Source organism: Macrotis lagotis, chromosome X (assembly GCF_037893015.1).
Source record: "Macrotis lagotis isolate mMagLag1 chromosome X, bilby.v1.9.chrom.fasta, whole genome shotgun sequence".
In the NCBI taxonomy this organism is placed as follows: domain Eukaryota; kingdom Metazoa; phylum Chordata; class Mammalia; order Peramelemorphia; family Peramelidae; genus Macrotis; species Macrotis lagotis.
The window spans coordinates 20,380,098-20,399,544 of NC_133666.1; the positions used below are offsets into that span (position 1 = coordinate 20,380,098).

The 19,447-nt window shown below is 34.9% G+C and overlaps 1 protein-coding gene across 10 annotated transcripts in view; it reads right to left on the minus strand.

The window, feature by feature from the left end:
• The window catches only part of THOC2 (THO complex subunit 2), a 108,577-nt gene that overhangs the window by 31,100 nt on the left and 58,030 nt on the right, over positions 1-19,447 (minus strand). For all 10 annotated transcript variants that reach the window (XR_012471346.1, XR_012471347.1, XM_074200206.1 and 7 more), the window contains 7 exons: positions 17,360-17,490; positions 16,455-16,556; positions 14,563-14,647; positions 12,999-13,092; positions 11,104-11,184; positions 10,477-10,573; positions 6,599-6,716 (listed from right to left, as the gene is read on the minus strand). Coding sequence is in view for 8 of the 10 variants with exons in the window: in XM_074200206.1 (XP_074056307.1) it covers positions 6,599-6,716; positions 10,477-10,573; positions 11,104-11,184; positions 12,999-13,092; positions 14,563-14,647; positions 16,455-16,556; positions 17,360-17,490 (708 nt within the window). In the remaining 2 variants the exon portion in view is untranslated. The remainder of the gene's footprint in view (positions 1-6,598; positions 6,717-10,476; positions 10,574-11,103; positions 11,185-12,998; positions 13,093-14,562; positions 14,648-16,454; positions 16,557-17,359; positions 17,491-19,447) is intronic.

The window sequence follows — 19,447 nt, forward strand, 5'->3', positions numbered from 1 at the left end:
CCTGATATTCTAGAAGCAGAGGGCAAAATAGAAATGGAGAATCCACCGATCCCCCCCGAGAAAGAGATCCCAAAAAAACAACCCCCAGGAATATTATAGCCAAGTTCCAGAACTCCCAAGTCAAAGAGAAAATATTACAAGCAGCCAGAAGGACACAGTTCAAATATCGTGGAGCTGCAGTCAGGATCACACAGGACTTAGCAGCAGCTACATTGGAAGCTCGTAGGGCTTGGAATACAATATACCGGAAAGCAAATGAGCTTAGAATGCAGCCAATAATGAACTACCCAGCAAGGCTGAATGTCCTCTTCCAGGGAAAAAAGATGGACTTTCAATGAACCAGGGGAATTTCAAAGGTTTCTTTTGGAATGGCCAGAGCTGAACAGAAGGTTTGATCTTCAGATACAGGACTCAGGTGAAGCATGGAGATTGGAGGAGAGGGGGGGAAATATGAGGGACTTAATGAGGATGAACTGCATGTATAGAAAAATGATACTGATAATATTCATATGAACCATCTCAGTTAATAGAGCAGGTAGAGGGAGCTTTTATAGTTGAAACACAGGAGAAAGCTGAATTCGAAGATAAAATATGGTGTAAAAATGGAGTCAATAAGAAAAAAAGGGAAATGGAATGGGAGAAAGAAAAAGGAGAGGGGGAATAGTCCAAGCTATTTCACATAATAAGATTTTTTTTTTATTACAATGAGCTATTGCAATGATATGGAAGGGGGGAGGCAAGGGGGAATGAGGGAACCTTTGCTCTCATCAGAGATGGCTAGGAGAGGAAACAGCAAATATACTCAACGGGGTATAGACAACTGGAGTAAGAAGGAGGGGGGAGCAGGGGGAAGGGATGGGGATGTAAATAAAGGAGGAGAGGATGGACCATGGAGGGACAGTGGTCAGATATAACACATTTTCTTTTTTTTTACTTCTTACAAGGGGCTGGGATTGGAAGGCCTGCCCAGGACCATAGTGCCAGGTGGATTCTGGGCCTAAGGGGTGGTATGGGTGCTCAGGGCTTCTTGGCCCCAGGGCCAGGGATCTGTCTGCTGCACCACTCAGCGACCCTACAGCAGAGTCAGAGTGAAAGGAGAAAGAAAATATAGTACATGGTAGTGGAGAAATAAGAAATGAGGGAGTTGCGATCAGCAATGGCAACGTTGGAAAAATATGGAAGTAACTTTTGTGATGGACTTATAAAGAATGTGATCCACTCATGACAGAGTTGATGGTGTTGGAAGAAAGACTGAAACACATTTTTTGTTATTATTATTTGGCGGTGGGTGCAGGGCAAGTGGGGCTGGGTGGCCTGCCTGGGGCCACATGGCAGGGTGATCATGGGGTGTCTGGGGCTGGATTTGGACCCAGGTGCTCCTGGCTCAAGGGCCAATGCTCTGTCTGCCACCCAGCCACCCCTACTATTATTACTATTTTATTTGGGGTCTTTTTTTTTTCTTCTTTTTGGTTTTTGCAGGGCAGTGGGGATCGGGTGGCTTGCATGTCACATGGCTGGGTGATTATTGGGTTTACGAGGCTGGATATGGACTCGGGTGCTCGTGGCTCCAGGACTGATACTTTGTCCATTGCACCACCTGGCCATACCTACAATTACTACTATTATTTTTTTTATTTTAATTTTTTTTCTCCCCCCTTTACTTTTTTGCCCAAGCAAGTCTATCTATATTCAATGGGGGAGGGATATTTTGTTTACCTGTAAACAAGTATATTTTATTAATGTAAAGAAAACATTTGTACAAAATGAGAATAAAAAATAAATTTAAAAAAAAGAGTAAAAAAACCTGACCTCCAATTCTTCCACGCGTCAGAACTTTCCCCTGAACAGCGCCTCCCCTTGGGCCACCCCCCGATTCCAAGTGCCCTTTTCTCATCATCTCACACAATATATGTGTATATGTATTATTATTGTTGTTGTTGTTGTTGTTGTTATTATTCACAGTCAAAGCAAAAAAGTGCCTTAATTGATTTTATTCCTTTCTCTATTCTTTGCTGATGCCATCTGCAATCTCCCCAAATGACCTGGTTGTTTTAGTTTATTACAAGGTCTGAGATGCTCATCATTCAAAAAAAAAAAGATAGAACTTTTAACTCTTCAGGGAAAAAACACAGTAAATAAAAGAATAAACCCAGAAATTTTAAAAATATTGTTGAGTTGTTAAGTAGAGAAATTACCAAATTAGAAATAACTTAATCCTTTTATCCCAAATATCTTCAAATAACAAAACATATCCAACTACAAAAAAAACCTTCTGTTCTTGGCAGAGAAAACAGAAGCAAAATAACAATTAACTACTTCTGCTCCTCTCTATCCACTACTGTCATCCCATTCACTCTAAGCAGCTACTCTATCCTTTCTTAGAACATCTAAAAATCTCACCTTCTGCTAGAAGCCTTTCCTAATTCTCTTTTCCCCTCATCTCACACAATTATATAATATAATATATATATATATATATATATCTAGCATTGAATTTTGCAAAGCACTTCAAACGTTGTCATTTGATCATCACCCTAGCATATAAAATCTTTGTTAATGCTAGTCTCTGATGACGAGATAGTCCTTTTCCCTTGCCAAACATAACCTGAGACCCATTCTATCTTCTCCAGCAGATTGCCCTCCCTTGTCAATCTCTTCTTTGAACTGGCTCATTCCGTGCTACTTTCAGGCCTATGCTAATTTTCCAGGTCATAATGAAGTCTTTTCTCTGACTATATTTGCTGGCTCCACATCATCACCTCTCACTCTCTTCTAAATCTTTTGCAATCTGACTTCCAAACATAACATCATTCAAGCTGCAACTTTTCTCTACAAAATTACCAATAATCTCTTAATTGCCAAATTCAATACTTACCTTTCTTGTCAGCTCTGCAGCACCTAGAAATGATGATCACCTTTTCCTCCTGTACTCTCTTCCTGGAGTTTCCATACTGCTATTTTTCTATTTTCTGGTGCCTACTATTTGGCCAATACTTGTCAGTTTCCTTTGCTGTATATTCTTCCATATAATACATAAATATATATACACACACACACACACACACACACACACACACACACACACACACACACACACACACATATATACACACACACAATTTTCTGATCTTAATCTCTTCTCTTTCAAATGATAGCTTCATAAGGTTCCATGGGTACTAATATCTCTATTTAGTTAACTCAGAGATCTACATATCTAGTCCTTACATCCTTGCTAAGTTCCTATCCCACATCACCAGCTGCCTTCTGAATATATCAAATAAGATATTCCATAGTTATCTCAAATTCACTATTATTATTAATTATTATTATTATTACCCCCAAATCCACCTTTCTTTTTAATTTCTTCACTTCTGCTGAAACACTATCCTTTCAAACATTCAAGTTCATATCCTACTAATCATTCTTTGCCTCTTTCCCTCCTCCACATACAATCAGTTGCCAAGTCTTACTGATTCTAATTTCATCATTATTATTATTAAAAATGATAATGCTGATAATGATTCTACTTCCACCTCACATATATGGTCACTAACACATTTCAGGCTCTACTCACCTCGAATGATCTCCCAATTAACTGGTCTCTCTGAATTAACTCTTTTGCCTCTCCTATCCATACACCACACAGCTGCCAAAATGAAACTTCTAAAAGCAAAATCCTACCACACAAATCTTATGCTTAAAAAAGCTCCAGTGGCTCCCTACTGCCTCTAAGATGAAATACATAAACTCTTCTGTTTGGCAGGTCAAACCTTTCAAAACCCATCTCTAGACAGGCTGTTCAGGATGATTCCAGGTTATTTCACTCTGCAGACTCTACCTTCTAGCTAAATGGGGGGAGGTAGTATGTAGGTATGCACAGCTCTTCTAAATCTATACTTTTGCAAAAAGTACATGAAATACTCTTTCCTTCCTACTCAATTCCTTAGACTACCTAGTTCCCTTCAAAGCTCAGCTCACATGCCACCTCCCACACAAGACCTGTCCTGATTCCGCGTCCCCTCAAAATTACCTGATGTATTTTGCATGAACTCGTATGTGGACAAATTATTTCCCTCCTGATAGAAAATAAGATCTTTGAGAATAAAAACCTTTTGTTTTTGCCTTTCATAACTCCTGTGAGCACAAGGCCTGGAACTTCATAGACACTTGATATATACTTGATGATAGAACATGACAAAAATAAATGGTATTACTGTGCTTTAGCTATAGTAAATGGGAAGTGATGTGAGAGTCACATAAGAAGTAACCATGTACAGTTACATCAATTAAAACAAAAGTCAAAACGAACATCAAAATTAGAACAAAGGATAAAGATGAGATAGCAAGGAGAACAAATATATTAACTTCAAAATAACCTTAACGAGTTGTAGATGCCCCCAAAATTGAAATTTGAAATAGGCAAAAGATCTTGATCTTGATTATTATAATTTTTTTGAAGAAGTTTAAAAAGTACAATGCAGAAGGGCAGCTAGGTAGCGCAGTGGATAGAGCACCAGCCCTGGAATCAGGAGGATTTGATTCAAACCCAGCCTCAGACACTTAATATTTACTTAGCTATGTGACCTTGGACAAGTCACTTAACCCCACTGTCTTGCAAAAACAAAAAAAAAAGTACAATACAGCTGCCACAACGAGGTAAAATGATCTCAGAATTTATCTTAGTCAGCAAGCACTAACTTCTTGCTAAGTAAAGAGTCATGTCAATGTGAGAAAAAACCCATTCAGAATAAAAATTTATCAGAAATACACTATGGAAGATGTTAGCAAAAGATTAAGATCAAAGCACTCACAAAAATGGCAAAAAGGGAGTGGAAGTGAAAATTTAATCCACAGAAAACTTGATGGAAGACTCAACTAAGCTACACCATTTCAAAAGCATCTATAGATTCAACTAATAGGAGAAAAACAGAAAATACAATGGTATTGCTAAGCTTTCTATCACAATCTCTTTTCATCATCGACAAAGGAATTATCTCACATGGACCCTAATATCTTGGTATTTAGACAGCCATGAAATGGCAAAGAGGAAGAAGGAAAAAGTAGCTGAACCAGATCAGGTCTGAACCAACAAAATCCCAATCGAGATCATTTTTGGATCAGTTTACAGGAAAACTCAGAGAAGGGAAAGAGATCAAAAGAAGAAAAAATTACTTTTAAAAGTGTTCAAAAAAGAAATCAAAAAATAATTAATAATGCAAATTTCAATTTTCTCACCTTTGCAAAGTAAGCTAAACCTATGTATCAAGGAGCATTCTTGATGAAAATAAGAAAAGTTAACAAGCAGTTTGCAATAGTACATATCTTTATAGTCACACAATTGACTAATAGGTACGGAGAATGCAAGATTCAGTCATGCTTATTTTGGGATTACTAAAAATTATTTGATTTAATAGAAGAAAACATTTTCTCCAACAAAGAGTTGTTCATATATGCTAAGATCATTTGATAAATGCAATGAGAAAACTCTGTCCAATGAGTCTCTGACCAATGACCTGTTGTCAAAACAAGATATAAAACAGATATGCCAAAGGTACTTGCTGTCATGGAGGATATCCTACATAAGACACAAAGAATATTGCAATTATAAATGATATCGTCCATATGTGTCTGATTGCAAATAAAAATTGTGTTTGCCAACATGAAGTGCCAGAACACAGGACTTGCTCAATGAGATCAATAGTTATCCAAGACATAGACCTGATAATTCATTGAAGAAAAACTAAATGGATAAAAATGCCTATTGTACAGACAATAACATGTGCAGCTGAGTTAATACATAAGTCTTTCTAGTCCATCCCCCATCCAACTATCTTTATATGTGTGCATACATAGATATATGACAAACACAGACAATGGATAGGACTCCAAACTGCATAGAAAGAAACAAAAGAGTGAGTTTCACTACATTTAGGAAATTATGTAGTACTTTTCAACAACACTAATCACACCAAGATTGATTTCTCTTTTAACACAACTTTACTCCTAGCTATACTGATAGAATTGGTTATAGCTTCTTGGATCACCACAATCTCTAAAATTCAAAGTATGAGACACCTTACATAACGCAGATGACCCAAAGTAAAATGAAAAGATGGAAGTGGTGAAATTGAATTAATTGTAGTATAACTTCATAGAATTGAAGGGTGGACAAACAACAGTATTATACTAGCACTGATGAAAAATGTTTTGTTTTGTTTTTTATTACTTTCGTTATTTTGCTTGTTGTTCCTAGAGAAAGACATCCAGGCACAGCAACTAAATTACCTATGCAGGACCTAAGGGGGGAAAAAAGGCAACACTAGCAAAGAACTCATGCATAAGCTGTGATCTATGCCGATCCTGGCAGTATCTATGAGATAACAAACTCATTGACCGAAGTATTACAGCAATGAAGTATAATGCAGAAACTAGAAAGCACTTTTTTGAAAAGAAAATATAACCATGAAATAAGAAAAAAATATAAATAATGCTGTCATGGTGAATTTGGTATGTAATTCACTCAAAAGTTTGTTAATAAATGACTTAAAAGGAAAAAAAAATAAATTGAGCATACAAAACCATGTCAAGGTATACACACCTCAGCTTTAAGTTGTTCCCCACCAGTCATGGCCTCAAGTTGTTCCATTGTTATTTCTTCAGTAATTTCAATTCCTGCCATTTTTTGTACAACCTCTTTCAAAATAAGTAGGTCAAAGCTATTCAAAAGGAAAACGAGAAATATGCTTATAGCAGAAATGTAATTACAGAATTATTATTTAATTCTGCAATAACAAGACTCAAATAAAACATTTTGTTCTGGAAAGGGGAACCAAACCTGGAATTTCACTGACATAATGAAATGCAGATTTACAATCTTAACTTCCTATCTTAAGAGAACTATATCTAGAACATTAAAAGCCTATATTCTGGAGTCAGAGACAGAACTTAAATCAAGATCTTTCTAAGTCAAAAATACAGCTCTCTCTCCATTCCAATGTGCTTCATCTTTAGTATAGGTGTCTACACGAAAATTCTATAAGAAATAAGTTGTTAATCGTGTATTTGTTCTAAATAAATGATCTTAGATCAGGAATATTTTTAAAAATTAAAGTTTTAGAATAAAAAACATTACTTGAGAACAATGAAATTCAAAGTATTTAAGTATATATTTAATAAAAAAAAGTGCAAGAATCTCAAAAACCCCCATATTGGCATTAGATGATTTTTTTAAACCATGCTCACAGGTGGCTGCCTAAAGCAATGAGTCAGTATTCAAGTCAAGGAAAAGAGTAGAAACCAGAGATTACATTCCAATACTTTTCTCTGCAGTGCCTGAAATACTGACTTCAAAGCATTTCCTTTCCAGTAAAGATTTAACCACAGCAATTAAGCTTTATATATTCTAGAACCATCCTTCTTTGTATATAAGGAAGATGACAAGGAAAAAACTCTTTCTGAAGGTCAAAGGGGTGAGAGAACTTTCAGAGGTCTACCCTGACACATAAAGGCCACTAGCAAGTTAAAAGTAATGGATGCAATTTTTCAAGCTTATTAGAAAATATGTATACAACAGTTAAAAGAAAAGTGCTGGTTTTCTTTTAATGATCTTGTAATTTTTTTAAAAGGTCTACTTCAAAACAAAAGTAAACATTCAAAGAAATTGGTATATTTCAAAAAAATCAAAGAGAAACCAACTATTAAATGTAATCGAATATGAATAAAAGTGTCAATTATGTATCAAGCAGTATATGTTAGGTATCAAAGATAGAAAAAAAATGAATGACAGTTTTATTTGCTATCTACTTACTTGCAGGGAAAGCAAACATTCTGTAGGCAAAAGTCTACAATTCTGTGGATCTGATGATAAGGAGAATAGTAAAAGCAAAAAGCACAATAGCTTGAAAAAGTTAGGAGTAATCAAGATTTAATCAATGCAATAATTTTAGTGATCTAAATAAACTAAGCTTTCAAATTTTTTCTTTAAAAAAGTAGGCACAAGCAGGAATGAAGCTAACCTGGAAAACATCTGGTGGTATTCCAGAATATAAAAATAATACTAACTCCCTGACTGTGGCACAAAAATCAGTGGTAAGTATTTTTTTAAAAAGTACTATTTCAAAATATAAGCAATCTGGTTCTCTAAAATTAAAATACTTAAGTATAGAAACATTTGAATCAAGAGGTTTGAGTAACTCCTCCTCCTCCTCCAAAATATAAATGTCATGATTACAAATGACTAGGATTTAAAAGATTTATTCTGGAAATAAAAATTAAAAGTTCATTGTCTGTGTGTGTGTGTGTGTGTGTGTGTGTGTGTGTGTGTGTGTGTGTATCAACGTATATAAACATAAGATTATATATTATATCTATAGTATCAAAACTATTCTCTCAAGTACTCAAAAACTTAGCATTAGCAGTTAATAAGTTTATTTTGCTAACAAATACAATGTTTTGGAGGAAAATATCTATAACTCAACATCCATCAGACTGGCCAAGTTGACAAAGAAGGGAAATGACAAAAGCTGGAGGGACTATGGGAAAACAGGTACTGCTGCTCTATTCATGTAGTTGTGAATTGGTCCAGCCATTACTAAACTATGCACACTCGATGCCTGTATCCCAAAAAAAGGTCAAAAAGATGAAATGGACTTACATGAACAAAAATATTTAAAACATCTTTTTCAGGTGGCAAAAAAATGAAAACTAGGAGAGTACTCATCAATTAGGCAATGACTGAATATCATGGTATATGCATATGATGGAGTATTATTGTGCTACAAGAAATGATGAAGGGGGTTACTTTCTGAGAAATATATGAAGATTTTTATCAAGTAATACAGAGTAATGTGAGCAGAACCAAAAGGATGATTTTTACAACAGCAATATTGAAAGACAGGCAACTCAAAGACTTAGGAACTATAATCAACATAATGACCAACTATGATTCCAGAGGAATAAACAGACTTTTATTTTTTTTTAGGACATGATCAATGAGGGAATTACATTTATTTGACTAAACATATTTTTAACACATTCTGTTTTTCCTGCTTTTCATGAAGGATTGAAGGGGGAGGGTTGGAGGAAGAAAATACAGATCAGAAAATTTTAAATTTAATTTTTTTTTTTGCAAGGCAATTGGGGTTAAGTGGCTAGCCCAAGGCCACACGGCTAGGTAATTTTTAAGTGTCTGAGACCGGATTTGAACACAGGTACTCCTGACTCCGGGGCCAGTGCTTTATCCACTGCGCCACCTAGCAGCCCCTTAAATTTAATTTTAAAAAATATCCATAGCTTCAACAAAAAGGCCTACTATTCTATGGAGTCCTAAACCCTGAGTTCAGAGACCTTGCCTTAAACTATGGAGTCCAACACTATCAACTGAGAAAGAAAGAAACTGAGGTTCAGCAAGAAAAAAATAATTTACCCAAAGTTACACAAAGCAGCAAAGACCTAGGTAGAGCTGGTAGAAGCTTAAGAGGCCATATAATATAATCCAACTCCATCATTTTACAGAAGGACTGGAATGAAGAAGTAATTGCCCAAAGTCACTAAAATAGTAAGTGGTAGGGCTAGGATTCAAAGCAAGATCCTCTAAACATAGTATTGTTTCCACTAAACATGCACTGTCTTCATTAGATGTTGAATAATTAGATATATTTTAGTGGAGTATTAATTTTGCTTACATTTTTCTACTTATATGATCCCCATAAAAGAAAAGCACAAAAACAGTGCACCACATTAAAGTCTATAATTCAGAGTCAAGTAAATGTATTTATTATGTTGCTCTTGGATATGCTTTTTCTTATTTTTTTAAGTACCAGACATTTTCCAATATCAAATCTTCTCCTAAAAAAACTATTCTAATCACAAATAAAAACAGTTAAATTGTAGGAGGATCAACATCCACTTAGATTGCTCCCTAAAAAGTAAAGAAAGTATCCTGGAGACTTACATGGCCCAGAACATTAAGATTTGAACACCTTAATAAATTCCTGTTTGCTCATGTCTAAAAGTACAGCACTTGAGGAACCATTTCACTACTGGGGCACACTACAATGGCAAATGTAGAGAGCAAGGGGAACCACATCCAACTGAATCAATGCAGTCTCCATCCTAAATTTCTTTTGCTAAACGTATGATCTCTGAGTGTCTCATTTTGTCCTAATCACAAGCCTGAACCCATCAGTTCATCATTAAAATCAATAAATATTTGGCACCTAAATATCCCCCCCCCCCTTTCTCCACAATGAGAAGGGAAGTATCTCATCATTAGTTCTCTGGAACCAATATTGTTTTTAGTCCAAGGTTAGGTGCCTTTTAGTATTGTTTAGATTTACCCATTTGTATTTTTATCTGTTGTTTTCCTGACTTCTTTCTTATTTTAAATAAAGTTCCTCAGTATAATAGAACTCAAAATAGCTGGATACTCACAGTAATGAATTTAAGAGTAGATCAAAGAAAAAACTGTATACATACCTTTTTCCTGCTTTTAGCTGATTTGCCACATACTGAAGAAGACCAGCAAGTTCAATTGGATATTTACGAAAAACTGCACCACAAAAACTTGCTAGGCCTAAGTATGAAGTAAAATGAACTGTTATTAAACGGAGTTGATGATTTAACGTATTAGTTTCTCCAACTAAATTTACAAAAATAAGGAGGAATGAAAGACTAGTTGATTTTATTGGCGATTTTATTGGAGTATTTACTAATAACTGATGAGTATCTTGCAATGGCTGGTCATTTATTCACCTTCAGTCAGTTAGCAGTTCAAAAAATTTAATCATACAATATAAGTCTTTATTAAGCACAAGGCAACATTATATGCACTTTACAGATATTATCTCATTTGATCCTTACAACAACCCTAGGAGGTATGATCTTTTATTATCCTCATTTTAAAGTTGAAGAAACTGAGGAAAACAGCAGTTAAATAACTTGCCCAGTGTCACATAGCGAGCATCTAAGGCTGTATCTGAACTCTAGGTCCAGTACTCTATCCACACCACTTTGCTATCTCAAGTAGCTGCTTGTGTTAGGGAATATTCTTCTGAGGTGTTTACTCCTTCATATACTGAAATATGTAAAAAGAACAATACTCACTTTGAAGCCAGCTTGAGATGGTTGTATCATCATGTTTCATTCGTTCCTTCTCTGGATTAGCCAAAGCTTCAATGATACAATCTTGTACAATATTAAGAAAAATATTTACCTGGAAGAGTCTCTACTAATTTCCCTTTAATAAAAAAACACTCCAATGTCTTAAAAACTGGAAAAATTATTTTGTTTTCTAATTACAATAAAAGATTACGGAGAATGCATTTATTCTAAGTCTCTTGTTCATACTCTGAGTAAACAAGTAATGCTCAATCATACAAAAACAAAGGGTGGTTGGTAAATGTAAGAATCTTTTCTTCCTCTTCCTATGGAGGAAAAAAAACTCATCTAAGCCAAGGAAGAAACAATGAAGAGAAATGGTTACTCCTCTCTATGCAAGTATATTAATGCACTGTTAGTGGAGTTGTGAATTGGCTCAGCCATTCTGGACAGCAATCTGGACATATGACCCTAAGCCACTAAAATTGTACCTACCCTTTGAACCAGTTAATAAATACCTCTATTAGACCTACAACACCAAGAGATCAAAGAAAGAATTATACATAATAAAAACATTTTTAACAACTCATTTTATGGAAGCAAAGCAGCAGAAAATAGAAGTGTGTCCACCAATAATGGCATGGCTGAACCAACTGCGAAAAATATGCAATGGAATAGTTATCCCTTCTACATCATGACTTTCCCCATCAGATTTGATATACTACAGGTCAGAAATAGGAATTAAATGGGAATTTTGACGAAGTCAAAGATGACACCATAAAGCCAACAGATGACACAGAGCCTATAAACAAATTTTTTTTTTTTTTTAGGTTTTTGCAAGGCAATGCAGTTAAGCGGCTTGCCCAAGGCCACACAGCTAGGTAATTTAAGTGTCTGAGGCCAGATTTGAACTCAAGTACTCCTGACTCCAGGGCCGGTGCTCTATCCACTGCGCCACCTAGCTGCCCCAACCAAATATTGAACCCAAATTTTACAAAGGTACTGTAAAGAACCCCTAAAAGAAAAGTAAAAAATTCAAATTTCTTCTCTAATAGGAAGGGAGAGCCAAGAATTTTTTTTGGCAAGGCAGTGGGGTTAAGTGCCTTGCCTAAGGTCACACAGCTAGGCAATTATTAAGTGTCTGGGGCTGGATTTGAACTCAGGTACTCCTGACCCCAGGGTCGGTGCTCTATCCACTGTGCCACCTAGATGTCCCCAGGCCAAGAAATTTTATGAGGATTTTCTAGATTACAGGGGCACCATGCCATCAACCCCTGAAATGTTGGAGGGAACTACTAGTAAGTTGTAAAAGATGATGAATGCAACATTTTCAGAAATACTTGGGAAAATTCATATGAACTGATGCAGAATGAAACGAGCAGAATCACAAAAATAATTTACACTGTGATAACAACACTATAAAACTGAATAACTTTAAAGATTCAAGTACGGGGGCGGCTAGGTGGCGCAGTGGATAGAGCGCCGGCCCTGGGGTCAGGAGTACCTGAGTTCAAATCCGGCCCCAGACACTTACTAATTACCTAGCTGTGTGGCCTTGGGCAAGCCACTTAACCCCATTGCCTTGCAAAAAGCAAAACAAAACAAACAAAAAAAAAACGATTCAAGTACAGAGCTCAATGGAATAACCATTTTTCCAGAAAACCAATGAAGAATGCGTTCCTATAACTCCAAACTGAGGACTCTATCCACAGTACAATAAAACGCTCAAAGGCAAAAAAAATTATCACCTGACAAATCAAAGATTGTTGCAAAAAAAAAGTTAAATATATTTGTTGGTTTTCTCACTAATTTGTCTAATAGCAATTATTTCAAGAACTATATTTTTTATGCATTGGTTTCATATTTCTTAGATCTCCATAGTATTTGATTTAAAAGGATACAGGCCAAGACATCATAGTTCAATGAAGTGAGGTATTTCAGTGAATCAACTACTGGTGTTATTAAGTTATCATACTTCTGTATCTGTGACAAAATCTGAAACAAAAGGAACAGATGAAACTTAAAATTTACAATGCCATCAGATATGGTTAATTAATAACTAGGATATGCCAGTGGATCGGCAGCTAAATAAAGTTACAAAATTAATAATTTCTTAGTCTTTTCAAGTTTAGATTCTAAACTCAGCTGATTTTATAGAAAATTGAGTTTTCATTACCTGTTAAGAATGTTTTTTAATAAATCATTAAAGAATTGATTTTTAATTAAAAAATGAATTTTCAAGTTGGGAATAACAAAATCTACTCCATACCATCTATGTTCAATGAGCTATGAGGAAAAAGTTGCTTTGAAATCTTAAATTAATACAGAAATAGTTATTCTTATATTGATAATAGTATAAATAGGCTAAATCTTACTTTCAGAAGTACAAAATGGTAGCATTTCAGGTGAAATACTATAAAAACTATGAAGAAAGTAGTGTTACATGTAGGCTGCCAGCTTTCACAATGCTGGTACACAGTAGGCATCTAATAAATGTTTATTGATTCTTCACTCTTCAATAATACAATTCACAAAAAAAATTCTCATTAATAGTTATTTTCAATGTCATTATAAAAACAACATAATCAAGAATTAGAAATACCTTTATAGTAGCATTAGCACATATTAGTAAAGAACATGATCAAAACTTATATTCCTGTACTATGTAGTAATTAAATTAAATTATTGTTTCTAGTCTAACCACAAAGATCTCTGATAAAGCTACAAGTGGGGGCTGGGGGGGCGGGGTTTGCAAGGATACACATTTAAGTGACTTGCCCAAAGTCACACAGCAAAATATTAAGTGTCTGAGGCCGGATTTGAACTCAAGTTCTCCAGACTCCAGGGTCGGTGCTCTATCAAGCTAGTTGCCCCTAAAGCTACAATTTTAATTTATATGATAATAATATTGTAAATATAAAAATACTGATGATTAAAATTTTATCTATGCAGTAACTAATCATGATTACAAAGAATTATAAAAAAATGCTATCCAGAGAGCTGCTGGACTTAAGAGTAAAACCTGATGCACATTTTATTTTCTTTTTCCTTTTAGTGGGGGGGGGGCGGGGAGAAAATATGGTTAACAGTTATTTTTTTTGTTTGATGACATATTTGTAACAGGATTTGCTTTCCTTCCTTGCCTTATTGATAAGAGAGAAAGTGGAAAAATATAGGAAATAAAAATTTTAAAGTTACTGTCTAAAGTAACCAGTAATAACTAATATTTATACAATTTAAGGTTATAAAGCACTTCATATAAATTAGTTCCTTTGAACCATAATGATGACTTACAGGGAAGAAGTGGAATTAAGAATCGCTACTGAATCTTAAATATCACCTAAGATGTTTATATAAGATGGAGGTATTATTTATATTTCTCTCTAAAATGTTTTTTAAGAAAGAGAATAAAAATGAAAATAAGTCTTTAGAATTTTTTAACATAATTTGCATATTAATACATACATAATCAAACAAAATGGTTGGATTGCTGTGGCTCAATTTTCCAATTTGTCTTCCAGAAGGCTTCACATTTTCCTTTGTCAATCGCCTGATAGAGGACAAAAAAAAGGGACAGGGTCAATTTTATCTAAAGTATCTCTCCCACTATAAAGTTCATAGATCTGTTACTTTCAGTTACAGAAGTAACTGCACGTAAAAGTCCATCCTGAATTGTTTATGTAGCAATCAGAAAATCATCTTGTATTAAGAACATTCCACAAAGGTATTTAGGATGCAAATATGCCAGAACTACTTTTTAAAAAGGCTTTAATGATTTATACCATTTTCCCATACCAATGAAATCAGATAAATACTCAAGTTTTTTTTCAACTTGTCACAATTTCTCTAAAGATCAGCATATATAATCTTGTTACTAACATCTGAGAGACCTACATCTCCATTTTATTTAATGCTGCATTATATCAGAATAATAAGGCCTAAATAACCTCTCATTATTATTATTATTATTATTATTATTATTATTATTATTATTCACAGCCAAAGCAAATAAAGTGACTTAAGTTATTTTATCCCTTTCTCTACTCCAATTGTTGAACCAATTTCCCCAAATGATCTGGTTGTTTTAATTTATTGCAAGATTTGAGCTGCTCAACATTCCAAAAGGTAGAACCTTCCACTCTTCAGAGAAAAGACACTAACTAAAAGAATAATAACAAACCCAGGAATTTTAAAATCCTGTTGAGTTGCTAATAGAGAAATTATCACACTGGAAATAACTTCATCTTTTTATCCTAAATAACGTCAAATAACAAGCCATCTTCAGCTACCAAAAAAAGCTTCTGTTCTGTCCTTTCCAGGCAAAGATCAATCTCTTTGGCAGAGGAAACGAGAAGCAAAATAAAAATTGACTAGTTCTGCTTCTCTTCACCATCTACAATCATCCCAACCACCCTAAGTAACTATTCAATTCTTTCATAGAGCATCTGAAAACCCTATCTTTTGCGGAAGCCTCTCAATTATTTTTTTTTAAGTTTTTGCAAGGCAATGGGGTTAAGTGGCTTGCCCAAGGCCACACAGCTAGGTCATTATTAAGTGTCTGAGGCCGGATTTGAACTCAGGTACTCCTGACTCCAGGGCCAGTGCTCTATCCACTGCACCACCTAGCCGCCCCTCTCAAATCTTTTAATGTTAATCCCTTCCCTGAGATATTTTGTTTAATTCATCCTACATCTAACTTATTCATACACCAAAGTTTCCCTATTATCTTCCTCATTAGACTATATCCCTTGTGCTGAACAGTGCCTGGCACTGAACAGGTGCTTCATAAATACTTCTTAACTTCTTTTTGCCCAATATAACTTTTTTTTCCAATATAACTTGTAAAAAAAAACAGCTTTGCAGTCCTTAGTATACTAACCTCAGCTCATTTCTCCTTCTGGAAGCCAGCCTTACACCCAGTTGCATCCCACCCCTGTGCCTTTGTACTCAATCTTCTTGATTCCATATTTTGCATGTCTTTTTTTTTGAAAGTCAATGGGGTTAAATGACTTGCCCAAGGACACACAGCTAAGTAAGTATTAAGCTTCTGAGGTCACATCTGAACTCAGGTCCTCCCAACGCCAGAGTCAGTGCTCTATCTACTGCACCACCTAGCTGCTCCCCTGCATGTCTTTTTAAAAATTAACATTGGCTGAAGAGTACTTTGTTAAATACATAGTCTTCTCGAATGTAAAATCTTAAAACAAGGTCCATTACATCAAAGTCGTATAATACACAAATTGCTACTAGATTAATACAATGTCCAAGAAATTAAGACTCATTAACCAACATTTACAGTTACTTAAACTATCAAAATTTACCATGATTTAACAAATATAAGAATTTAAAAAACTTACTTCATTATATACTTGGCTCTGTCTATCGTTTGAGCTTTAACTTTTACCAAAAGTGGGTGACTATTATAAGTTTCATTCTTCCACTGACCATACAGACGATACCTTAAAGAAGAAAGATCAGGGTAGAAATGTTATGACTTAAAATTCAATGCATGAGAAATTTCTAATGTCTTTTATGTATCAAGCATATCCCCAAACAAAAGTCTAAGTACAGTTTTAAACTTTAATAAATTTAGATATATCAATGCTGCAAACTCACAAAATAGATCACTTCAAAGTTTAATGATTTAAATATATTTTAATTTTGGCAAGATGGAGCACACTGTCATTATTCATTGTATACTGGGACAGTTTCTAAATGACATTTTCTCAAACCAACTGATCAGTAGTAGAAATCCTACTGTTTAACTTCTTGGTCATCTGATGTTATCTCCATTAATCTTTTTCTTATCACATCAAAAATGTATCAAAATCTCAATCTTTATATGCTCTTAAGGCTGGGATTACAAAAGGAATCTATTCAGTCACTGAGCTACAACTTTCACAAAGTTCTAAAATCATCTAGAGGAATGTATAACATAAAATACTAGTTATGGTGAATTTTATTGAGACATCTTAATATTTTTAAAAATTACATTTTCAGTTTTTTCTATAAATTTAGAGCATTTATAATACTAAAGTTACTAAAACCTTACTGTCAATGCATAAGAGGAACTGGTTCAAAATTTTAAGAATAAAAGCCAATCACCAACAGATCAATTGTCAAAGGTTTTGGTAAAAATTTATTTTATTTTTAGTGGGGATAATGAGAGAAAATAAATGCTTTTTAAATGCTTTTTTTTAAAAAATAAAGTCAATGCATCAAAATTGACAAGATTCAAATTCCAAAAGATATCAATGCATACCTGTATTGATATGGAAATGATTTAAACATTCCCCATAGTTCTTCAGACATACAAGCATTGCAATCCATCAAAGAAAGAGAAGGAAGTAGCACCTGGTCAGTTATAGTCAGCAAGCAGCTAAGCAAAGTTTCCTACCAAAAAAGGAAAATAAAAATCCAAAAGATGAGTTGATGATATTTGCCTAAACTATTCTTCAGATCAGAAATACCTATGACAATAAGCATGAAACATCCTAAATACATAACAAAGACTATATTAATATGAGAATCTTATTAAAGATAAGGAGTATATTTCTCCAAATGCATGACTTATCAAAAAGTAATCAATATCTGTATCCTCAAACTAAAGGCTCTTTCCTCAATCCTCATTCTTGACCTATCTATTGCATTTGACACCATTAACTACTCTCCTCTGGACACTCTGTCACCTCATTGATCCGAGTTCCATATCCCACCTTACAAAAATGCAGTTGTACTCAAAGGCTATATCTTAGACCCACTTCTCTGTCTATATTCTCACTTAGTGACCTCAACTGCTCCCACCAACTTAGTAACTCAATATAAATTACTCCCAGATCTATTTATCTAAACCCTACCTAATCTCATATAATCCAGTCATATCTCCAAATGTCTAGTAGATATTCAAAACTGGGCATCTCCTAGAAATTACAAATTAAATATATCCAAAATGCAGTTCAACTTTTACCCCAAAACACCCCTCGTTCTTTATTTCTACCTAGGACACCTTCATCCTATCTTTCATTCACGTTTAAAACCTCAATGGTATTCTCAATTTCTCTCTCCTCCACTCCACATTGCCAAATCTTGTGGAGGAATTAGAAATTACTTCTCTCATCACTCCCTTTTCTCTCTAGTAACACAACCACAACCCTGGGTCATCATTCTTTTCCCAGTTCCTCAACTTCCTCAAATTCCATTCTGTAATTTCTCTCCACCTCAGCCACATACACAGGAATGGCAATACTCTAGAATCTCACTAAGCCAAAAGGGTTTTACTTCCACACAATAAAACTTGGTTTTCCTTTACCTGACTAAAACCTATCAGGCCATCTCTTCCTGTTCTTCACTCTTCTAAACGTATTCTTTTCTATCATGATGGTCAATTGCTTCAGTCCTTCCAACTTTCTCAGTCTATTGTCTTCTGATGTTACTTTCTTCCCTTACAAATCTCAAACCTTTATTTAAGATCACTTCCACAAAGTCCTTTACTCTCCAAATCCCTCATCCATTACTATCAATCATGCCTTGCCAAACCCTGTCCCTGGATTACTCTGACCATCTACTATTTTTGGTCCTATTCAAGTGTTTCTGAACAAAGCTAGAAGAAATCATGCAGCCATGATGATTCTTCTAACTACAAATTTGTTATGTGATTTCAACTAGGTCCTCACAGCAATAAAGCAATCCTTTTACTCCTTGCCAATTAATCCTCTATCCCGTTCCCCAAAGAAGTCTTTTCTCCGAACATTCTTTTTCTTCTCAAACTTCCTATACCTCCCCCTTCTAAGTCTCAACTAAAGACCTAACTTCTTGCTTTATTGAGAAAATTGAAATCATTCTCTAAGTTTCCTGTTCACTTGTCCTCATCTCAAAAACCCTTGACATCCGCATTATCTTCTCTGCTCCAAGTTCTGATGAAGACTCTTTGTTACAGCCAAATTTTTTACATGGGCTCTGGGCTCCAACCCCTCATCTTCTCCAGTAGACCTCAATCATCCCCTCAGACTCTACCATCCCATCAAGTTAGCCACTTTCTCTTCTCCCTTTAATTATCCCTGTATAAATGGCCCACAGATCTATATATCCAATCTATTCTTTCTCCCAAGTATGAGCTTTGCTTATTAGACCATTTCAAAATAAAACACTGTACAGACATATCAAATTTGACTTGTTCCAAACAGAACTTATTATCTCTGCCTAAAAAAATGGAAACCTTTTCTAAATTTCTCTATTTCTAATTAGAGTAGTATTACTCTTCAAGGCAGCTAGATAGTGTGGTCAGCAGACCTGAAATCATAAAGACCTAAGTTCAAATCCAGTCTCAGACATTTACTAGCTGTGTGACCCT